At 37.5% G+C, this 10,041-nt stretch overlaps 1 protein-coding gene across 3 annotated transcripts in view; it reads left to right on the top strand.

Moving 5' to 3' along the window:
* atcaya (ATCAY kinesin light chain interacting caytaxin a) overlaps positions 1 to 10,041 on the top strand; it is a 51,147-nt gene that overhangs the window by 40,010 nt on the left and 1,096 nt on the right. Inside the window, exons 3-13 of one of the 3 annotated variants that reach the window (XM_007246196.4) lie at positions 753 to 1,125; positions 2,362 to 2,463; positions 4,962 to 5,020; positions 5,273 to 5,509; positions 6,148 to 6,315; positions 6,414 to 6,516; positions 7,034 to 7,165; positions 7,426 to 7,512; positions 8,978 to 9,076; positions 9,167 to 9,202; positions 9,894 to 9,956. In XM_007246196.4, coding sequence (XP_007246258.2) covers positions 2,387 to 2,463; positions 4,962 to 5,020; positions 5,273 to 5,509; positions 6,148 to 6,315; positions 6,414 to 6,516; positions 7,034 to 7,165; positions 7,426 to 7,512; positions 8,978 to 9,076; positions 9,167 to 9,202; positions 9,894 to 9,956 — 1,061 coding nt within the window. In that variant the 5' untranslated portion in view covers positions 753 to 1,125; positions 2,362 to 2,386. Of the gene's footprint in view, positions 1 to 752; positions 1,126 to 1,365; positions 1,971 to 2,361; positions 2,464 to 3,206; positions 3,511 to 4,961; positions 5,021 to 5,272; positions 5,510 to 6,147; positions 6,316 to 6,413; positions 6,517 to 7,033; positions 7,166 to 7,425; positions 7,513 to 8,977; positions 9,077 to 9,166; positions 9,203 to 9,893; positions 9,957 to 10,041 lie in introns of those variants that run through there. The other 2 variants (XM_022669854.2, XM_007246197.4) reach the window with 2 other exon arrangements.

Here is a 10,041-nt window from a genome sequence, read left to right as displayed (position 1 = left end):
AAATAACTTTATAAAGATGCGTGAAAGGGTTAAGGATGGGTATTTATTGGGAAAAACTGCAAACCTACAATTAAAAACATGTGCAATGTACAACCAAGAGGGGGCCCATGTGTATGGTGTCATCTTTGACACCCAGCCGTGCTGAACCTGTCAAGAGTTAATGACTTGAATTTCTTGCCTCTTAATATGTTTGTGAGTCGTAATATTGTGTAGAGGTAGAGTTAGTTTACAGTGAATAACCCTATTTGAGTAATGCTCTAACCCATATTATTGCAATAACTACTATGAGGAAAGAACAACTAAGTAAAGAAAAACCTTTTAAGGACTTTGAAAGTATCCTCAAGTGCAGTCCCAAAGTTTATTGAAAATGATATGATGGAACTGGCTTTCATCAGGACCACTCCAGGGAAGAAACAACAAGAGTTAACTCAGAAAGTGCTAGTTAACAGAACCCCAGATAAGAGCAACCTAAATGATTCACAGAGTATTTTGGTTTGTCTATGTGTACCGTATGTCTTCCTTCATAGTCTTATTAATTTACAAAATAGGAAAGACAATCATGCAGAATTTTATGTTCAAAAAGGGATTAATATGTTAATATTCAGTGCACTTATCTGCCAAACCCACACTATAAAGACTACAACCTTGTGCTGTTGAGCTCACATTTTTAATAATGTGCACCAACACAATTTCTTATAGTTGAGCGCCACCTAGCGTCCAAGAGACTGAAGTTTTTCAACATTTTCCATTAGATTTCAAGGTTTCCTCTTGAGAAAAGGATTCAGAGCTTGCACTGCTCCTAACCAGAAGCACAGACACATCAGGCATGACAAACAGTGCAGGCATCAGACATTACTGCAGCCTGTAGCTCTGCAGAACATAACAAGCAAAGAAGAACTGGACTACACATCCAGGACTGCACAGAAATAGGCAATAAACTGGATGTAATGACAGATATCAAACTTCAGCTGCTATCATCATGTGGAGTTAGATACAGGCTAAGAGTCTGCACCGGGAGAATCACAGTTCATCACAGAGAACAGAGGAGTCAGTGTACCCCCTGCACCTGTGGCCAGCGCTTGGACTCACTGACACACTGTCCACCAGCACTCAACGAGCCTCTGTGTGAGTACAGCCCATTCTGTCCTCTTCTGTTCAACCTGCTGCCCTGGAATGTTCTTAACATTAACTGTGTATTTAACAAAGGTAAATTATTGTTCATATGATATATATAATTTATAGCATACTACATACATAGGCCAAACTACTGTAGTATTTCTTTCAGATATGTTTACTCAAGCCTTCCTTGCCTTACTCTACTAATTTAAATAAATGTATTTATTGATTTATTGAGACACAGACTTTTGCTTTGTGTGCCTTTTTAATTTCTGTTAGTTACTTGGGATTAATACATTTTAAGTAAAACTAAACTTGTTGTACAGAAAGTATTTTTTGCAAAACATTTTTATAACATTTGGGATCAGAAGGACCCAACTTTCTAAAGTAAGTAAATTAACATAAAATTGTTTTAAACATAAAATTAGATGATAATCAAATCAGTGGTATTTAAATAATACATTTACCCTGGCAGTGCTTATTTAATCATGAATTTGCCTCAGCAGTGCCATTCCATTCATACATGTACCTCAGTAATGCTAACAAAGGTATGCTTAATTTGTGCAAGTGGAGCTTATTAATGAATGTAAACCTGTCGTTTGTTGGCTCCCCGGCGTCTCTGTCCCTCACTCCCTGCTCTTTATACAGCAGCACTCTTAGAACCTACACTGTAAATATGTTGGGTACTGACTTACTATAACTAAGTGAATTAAATTAAGCTAACAAATGTGTTATTTGTTGGTGGAGAAATCAAGGCCCCAGTTCAATACTGATGAGCTGGAGCTGGAGCACAGTGTACCAAGAGAGATCACTGAGGTCCTGCAGAACAGAGACGTTCTTTCCATCTGAATCAGGTGGGCATTTGTCTCAGTGCATCAGAGGTTTGCCACTTCAGCAAAGGATTAGCAGACTGTGAGGAAGGATTTAAAATTCCTGCCTCTCCCTCCTGCCTGCCTGGAGCTCTTCCAGTATAGATTGACTTTTAGCTACAGGGTAACCTGTGTCACATGCTTGTCTCGCATGCCACCAATGGGACCTCCCCATGACCCAAAACTGCTCATAGTTTAGATTTGGTATAATTATATTTGGTTAGGATTGTAGGTGACTTATCCATGCTACGCCCCATGAATGTGTTCTGGTATTTGTGTTTTAATCAACAGTACAGCAAATACATCATGTTTATCCTTTGAATGGTGTGGTATAATGAATTCACACAAAGATCTGTTTTTGTGTGTCGTTTTGCAGGCCCCAAGTCTTCCCCGTGTAAATCATGGGCTCTCCATACCTGTGTACACTGCTGGACCACATCGAAGGAAGAGATGAATGGCAGGATGATGACTTCCCCAGGTAAAGAATGATTTTATATTGTGTAAAGTATAGAACATAATATTGAATATTTCATTATCAGCATTGTAATTCTAAATATAACCATAACATTTTGGAGCTATTTTTATAAATCACATGTAAAGCACCAGCCTTTCTATATATATATATATATATATATATATATATATATATATTACCAAAATGTATGGAATAGCAGTACTTAATATGTAATTGTATAATTGATCAGAAACGGCTCACCAGTCCTAGTTGAGATGATGTTATCTTGTGAGTGAGGTGGAACACTGGCCAGCATGCTCGTGGCAAGACGATGTGAGTGATCAGAGTTTGAAAGAGGCCTTATACCAGGAGTACATAATAGAAGGCATTACCGCCTACAGTGGACAGTGCAATGAGTGTTTTTTATTGCGACCAGTTTCACAGACTCAATTATCTCAATTAATCTTAATAAATATTTACAAACTGAAATAACAAACATTCATGTTTCTAAGAAGGTATTACACTTTTAGACCCATGATTACTAAATAATTTTGGGTAGGACACTTCTGTTTGTCTGTTTTGTTTTACTAAAATTAATAGCATCAACAATATTGGTGCTAATATCATATTAAAGTGATATATTAATAACTATAATCAGGTTGGAACTGGAGCTCTTCCCTTATTGACTCTGCAGATAAATAGCTGAAAGACCTCCCAGCCGCTGATCCAGGATCAGTAACAGTGTGTGCTCTTATCTTCACATACAGCCTTTGTGCAGGGGAGGAAGGGAGCAGGTGCAGCTCTCTCTCCTTAAATGGTAATGAGCCACGTCATGTGACGCAGGCAGGAGCCAACAACACAGCAGCATCACTGGGAAAATGGAGGCAGGGCAGGCTTAGAGAAACACACACAGCCTCAGCATCAGCACCAGGCCTTTAGTGATGAAGAGTGATGCTTCTCATAGTGAACGGCTTGGAAACAATGCTATTTGAGGAAACAGCAGAGTAGGGGACTGAACTAAATAAGATAATCAAGCAGAGTCTTCGTTTTTTTCTCACCTTTTACTAGAAGGTAAGTGACAGAGCAGCTTTGGTTTTCTATATTTGGATTGTGTTGATGGCCTCTGGTCAGAGGTGTGAGCTTTATTTTGGGGATTATAGTAATTGGAGTGTTTTGTTACACCATAATGGATGTTCAGTATTAAATAATACCTCTATTACAGTGTAACACCAGACCCTCCTTCCTTAACAATAGGCTCCTAGAGGAGGAATAAATTAGGCTGTATTGCTGAAAGATCATGGTTGTCCTGCTGTTTTGTTTTGCTCTATTAACACACTATTCTGATATGTGCTTCCATGTATGCTTCTCATCAGTGTTGGTTGCACAGCACGCTGTGTGGGAGGAGAGTTAGTGTGTGTATGGGGGGAATAACACCCAGTGCAAGTTAAGCAGCACTTTGTTAGTGCTGAAGCAGCTGCAAACCCCCCACTCCACTGAGCCCGGCACAGTATTGATGAGGAGACGCACACAAGTCTAATGCTAATTTCCATATGACTGTGTCTGCTGTGTTTAACATAAGACTCATTCAGTGTTTCTCTGCAGTTTTTGGCTCTTATAGCATCCTAGGTGGATGGATGAATTCATAGATGGATGGATTGATGGATAGATATTCTGTACAGTTTTTTTCTTAGTTACTGTTTTTTAAAATCAATTTAGTGATACAATGATTCAATACAGTGAATTTTAACAAATTGTTTTTTACAATATTTACAATTTCTTTAAAAAAGTAGTTGCCTTTATTTAATACTGTGCCAGATAATATCAGATTTTAGTGACCCGAAGAAAAACAGACTCCATCTTTTCTAATGGCATAATTCTATATTAGTGCATGAGCGGTCACTGTGTCCTTTAGCCAACATAAACCATTCTCAGCAGCAGAGATACAGTTAACTTGCACCTACAGCCTACAACACAGAGGCCAGGCAGTGAACCAGTCAACAATAAAATATACGCATATACCTGTGACATGAAGATAGCTCAGGAGAAGAGATAACAAACTGACCATGAGCATCAGTGACAGGAGAACACGCACAGTATGCAAATATATTATGCCAGGAGCCAATAAAAAGATGAGTAAAAAAGTTTTATTCATCAAGGTTGCACTGTCCAAACACAAACCATACCAAACAAGTAGCTTTCAGTGAAATGCAGTAAAATAATTCCCAGTTAGACAAACTGTTTTGTTATAGAAATTAATATAGTAACATATTAATTGTAACTAAAGATTAAAAACATTATGTAAACATTAAACAATATGTAATAAAAGGGACATAAAACATTTCCCATACATAACTAGAGCATTTATTTCTATTACATTTATTTCTGTTACGTGTAAAATAATATTTTCTGAATTTACACTAATAGAAAGAGTTTAAATTATTAACTTTTAACGACATGTGCTTTATAGGTCTGATTAACCTACATGTGTGTGTGTGCATGTGTGTTTGTGTGTGATTAAAAAGGCCACTGCCTGAGGTGGGTGACATGGAGGCATCCAGTACATTGGGCGATGATAGAACATGTAAGTAAACCTATGTAGTAGAAACACCTGCTTATACTTAATTAGAGTTCACCCCACCTTGACTGAAGGCTCTCCTTTGTGTATTAAAGGTAGCATATTATTTGGGTTGTATCTTCTATAAATGATACTGTTAGGCTAACATATTACTAGAAACCAATAGATGTGCTAGTATTATTTTAGCTTAACAAATGTCAGTTGTGGCCATAAATAATAAAAATATAATAATTTATTCTAATTTATTTTATTGTTCAGCTCCCCCAACCTCCCTGCACATTAATGTGGCCGGTGGAGGTCTAGGCCATCGGAAGCGGAGAACTCTTGTAGCCCCGGATATGAACCTGTCTCTGGACCAGAGTGAAGGATCCCTACTATCTGACGATTTACTAGACACACCTGACGATCTGGATATTAACGTTGATGACATTGAAACTCCTGATGAGACAGACTCTTTGGAGTTCATCACCAACGGCAATGACTTAGAATGGGAAGGTTGGTTTAGGAAGCATTTTTATGGCACTCTTAATACAGTGATTCTTTATCTGTTATAAAATAGTTTATCCTGTCAATGTATATAGATAAATGTCAGATATGTACTCCCTAAATCATATTTATCATTGGGCAGTTTTAGACCACAGGACTACTGTTGACCACATACCATTCCCAGTATGTAGCGTTCTTAGAACAGCAATGATCAGAAATTAACCAATGATGAAAGTTGGCATTTGGAGAATGGAGAAACTGTTCATCAACAGATGGAATAAATTTTCTAACTGTACACCAGCAAGGTGTAGTAGTGTACAGAAAATAATATTATAAAAGTATACTATAGGGGTGTCTGTTGTTTTGTTTACTTGTTCGGAAACTAAGCTATCATACATGCAACATTCCAAAAGTTATGGGACAGGAATTAGAACCTTTGACACCCACTACCAAGCTTTTCTTGAACCGAGGATGCTGGCCAGTGCTCAGCTTTACTCATAAGATAACCTCACAAATTATATGTTGTATATTTACATACTGTTATGCCATGACTTTTGCCATAACATGATGTCAGTGTATATATAAAAACATAAATACACAAAGCTGTCCGTTAATCTTTGTCATTTTTTTTATTTCCCTGCTTCCAGATGACACGCCGGTGGGCTCTGCCAAAACAGGCCCTGCTGACGGAGCTGAGGACGTGGGGGAGGATGGAGGAAACGGCCGGCTGTGGAGGACGGTCATCATCGGGGAGCAGGAACATCGCATTGACATGCAGGTCATACGTCCATACGTGCGGGTCGTCTCTCACGGAGGTCAGTCCTAATAAATCCAGTTTGGTTGATGACGTAATGCTCGGTCTGCCTGTGTGTTTCCTAATGTGTGCTCTGTTTCTACCCTTCCTTGCCTGCAGGTTATTATGGCGAGGGGCTGAATGCCATCATCGTGTTCTCAGCGTGCTACCTGCCTGACAGCAGCTGCCCAGACTATCATTACATCATGGAGAACCTGTTTCTGTGAGTATTTGGTGGTTTGGTCTATTGGCGGTGTTCTTTTATGGCCACTTTAAGACATTCTGTGTTGCATTTTAACATGTAAAAGTTGCTAAAATAATCGATAGTTTAGAGTTTGCCTCTAAAATGCTTTTTTTTATGCCCAGTCATGGTACTGAACTACTGCACCAGTTTTTTAGAGTACCACTTACTTTCCAGCCTTATTTTTAAAATGTGTTGCAGGCCTAAAATGCAGATATGGATGTTTATTAATAAATTAAATTAAGTTGACCAGGCAAACCATGAAATACCTCTTTTCATTGTGTCTGTAATGAAATAAATGTCAATGTAAACCTAAGTAGCACTGCAGTTTTAGACTATTAAAAAAATAAATAAATGCATTATAAACTTACATTGTTTTGTTTATTTATTTATGTATTAGTGTTAATTAGAGTTAAGGAATTAACATACAAGGTGACTTTTTTCCTGTTTTCATGCTTCTTTTCATTCTTATCCACCCTGCCATCCCTCCTGCACACAGGTACGTAGTAAGCAGTCTGGAGATGCTTGTGGCTGAGGATTATCTGATCATATACATGAATGGCGGAACCCCACGCAGTAAGATGCCTGGTATCAGCTGGCTGAAAAAGTGCTATCAGATGATTGACAGAAGGTAGGTAAACATATATAAGCTGCATGTATATCACTGAAACTGCAAGAGCTCATGTTTAAACGGATAGAGCGCTTACTCTCCTAACACCCCTAACAAACTAACTACTTCTACCCTCCTTCTTCCCCTCCTTTAGGCCCTATCTAAAAATGTTTTTACTTTTAACTTCACTTACTTTTTGTACTTCACTATTGTAAGTCGCTTTGAACAAATGTAATGTATTGTAATGTAATGTAATGGGCATTTTAACCTTTTGCTTATAGACTAAGAAAGAACCTAAAATCTCTGATTATTGCACACCCTTCGTGGTTCATACGCACAGTCCTGGCCATCTCCAGACCCTTCATTAGGTAAGAGCCAGCAACATTTTAAGTTGATTCATCTATATTAATATTTTTTTTGTTGCACAAAGAAATCACCAACAGCGCAATAGGCAGGTAGTCACAGTGTTTAAGATTATTGGCTTGTACAGTTGGTACTTACTACTATATAGTTTACTTACTATATACAGTTTATATGGTACACTCACCCATATGTGTAATTATCAAATCAGCCAGTCGATGGCAGCGGTGCAAAGCATACAATCATTCAGATGTGGGTCAACAGCTTTGGGTAATGTTTACAGCAACAAACAGAATAGAGAAAATTATATTGATTTTTATTTGACTAATTCTACTCAAAATGGTGTAACAAAGGATGAAAATGAGACCATGGAGAATGACTCGAGTTGTTGTAGCTGACAGAAAGAGCACATTAAATTAAAAATTGTGGTAATATTATGGTACTGTGGTAAGAAACAAAGCATCTCAAAATGAACACGGTGACTCCCAACACTGAGGTCTTAGGTTCAGGTCCCAGGGTGGAGTTTCCATGCTTTTCCGACCGTAAAATGAATGGGCTACAGCAGCAGAGGGCTACATTAGGTTCCACCTTATTTAGCCAAGAACAGAAAGCTGAACACTGCAGTAAGGCTGCAGTGGTTACAGACTTACCAATACTAGGCAATTGATTACAAGAATAAGCTTAGAAACACTATGGTACTCAAGTCTTTGGAGGGAATTTGCTTGGAACAGGATAGATATTTATTACAAATACAATTAGTAGCAGGTAGTAAAAAAGCAAAAATTAAGAAGTGGTTAAGTATAGAACCTAAATCTCTATGGGTTAAAATTGTTCTAGAGATTTATGTCATGGAGTAAATGCCTTTTTCATTAAGACATGCGACTAAAAGATTTGAAAAACTGAGAAACTGGAAATCTTACTTGGCTGTGAGCAGATTTACTTCATTAATTGCAATATGTGTTATAGACCTCCATGTGTTTTTTGTCTTCACATTATGTACATATTATATATATATATATATATATATATATATATATATATATATATATATATATATATATATATATATATATATATATATATTGCATTTAAATGTCCCTTCAAAGATTCATGTCAAATGCCTGATCTGCCTTTTCATGTAAAAAAAAACACTATGGCAGCATCAGAATTTGCTGCAACAGCATAAATACATGAACCCATCAACAATCCAGGCCAATAAAATACCTTTGGGATGCAATAGGGATGTTGCAAAGAACTAAAGCTATTTTGAGTGCAAACGGATCCCCTACATATTATTACTATAGAGAAGTGTTTCTAATAAATTGTTCCACAAGCACAAATAACTTTTCTGAAAATCAATTTTAATCTGATATACACTCATAACATGACATATCATGACAGTGTATTGTCTATACTATAAAGCTGACATATATACAGTACACCTGAAAGTGTTTAATCTCTTTTTCTCTGCAGTGTGAAGTTCATGAACAAAATCCGCTACGTGCACAGCTTGGAGGAACTCGAGCAGTTTGTCCCCATGGAGCATATTCACATCCCTGAGTGTGTTATACAGTGAGTGCTTTACATCATTACATGCTCCAAGCAACCACTGTTTTTAAGCCATCTTTCCAAGGTCACATGAGTTTTTATTGGTTGTTGCAGGTTTGATGAAGAAAGGATCAAAGCACGAAAAGAACGGTAATCATGGCATCAGCCAACACATTTGTTCATAAATATTTAGACTTATTTATTAGTTTTTATCAGAAACATTTGTACAAGTGAGAATAAGAATGGATGGATCTGTGGTCAGAAACTGACCCATACTGACCACCAGCAAGGTGGAGTTTCATGGGAGGGACATTTAATAAAGAAGTGGTGGGCTAATAAACTGTGCATCAATAGATAAGCACCCATAGAATGGGTATTTCTAACTGGCTAATAAAAAACAGAACAAAAAAAATGTACATAATAAGCTGAAAAATCAGTGACAAGGAACTTGGCAGCCAGGTTACAACTTTAATATATTGCAATATATTGTGACACTGTAGGCAAGGCAGCATACATTGACATGTCAAATGACCAGGACTTCTGCCAAATCCCATTAAATGAATATGATATGATTTCTGCCTGAATTGTTTGACTGTTGGATGGACAGTTCTAGCCAGATGCCATCAATCACAATCATTACCACCCACTGTGCTGTTTACTGTAGGTTATTATTCTTTCTATTAATTATTCCCGCTACAGTGAGGTGAGGAACTCTGATTTCTTATTGGAAAACATAATATCGTTTTCATTTTCTTGCATCTCCGATGTTTTGGGTAAAAGTAGATTTATACTCGCCTAAATCCCACAAACTCAATTTCCCATGATGCTTGTTTCTCTTCAGCATGGAACAGGAGGAGAGGAACAGCCAGCCACAAGAACAGCAAGAATGCACCAAGACAGACAGGTAAGCAGATGAACAAATTGTGGATTAATTACTGCACTGCATTACCCGCACTAATTCACTTCTCACACTAAATCAGCTGATTAAA

Source organism: Astyanax mexicanus, chromosome 16 (assembly GCF_023375975.1).
Source record: "Astyanax mexicanus isolate ESR-SI-001 chromosome 16, AstMex3_surface, whole genome shotgun sequence".
In the NCBI taxonomy this organism is placed as follows: Eukaryota; Metazoa; Chordata; class Actinopteri; order Characiformes; family Acestrorhamphidae; genus Astyanax; species Astyanax mexicanus.
This window is presented reverse-complemented; position numbering and strand designations above follow the sequence as displayed.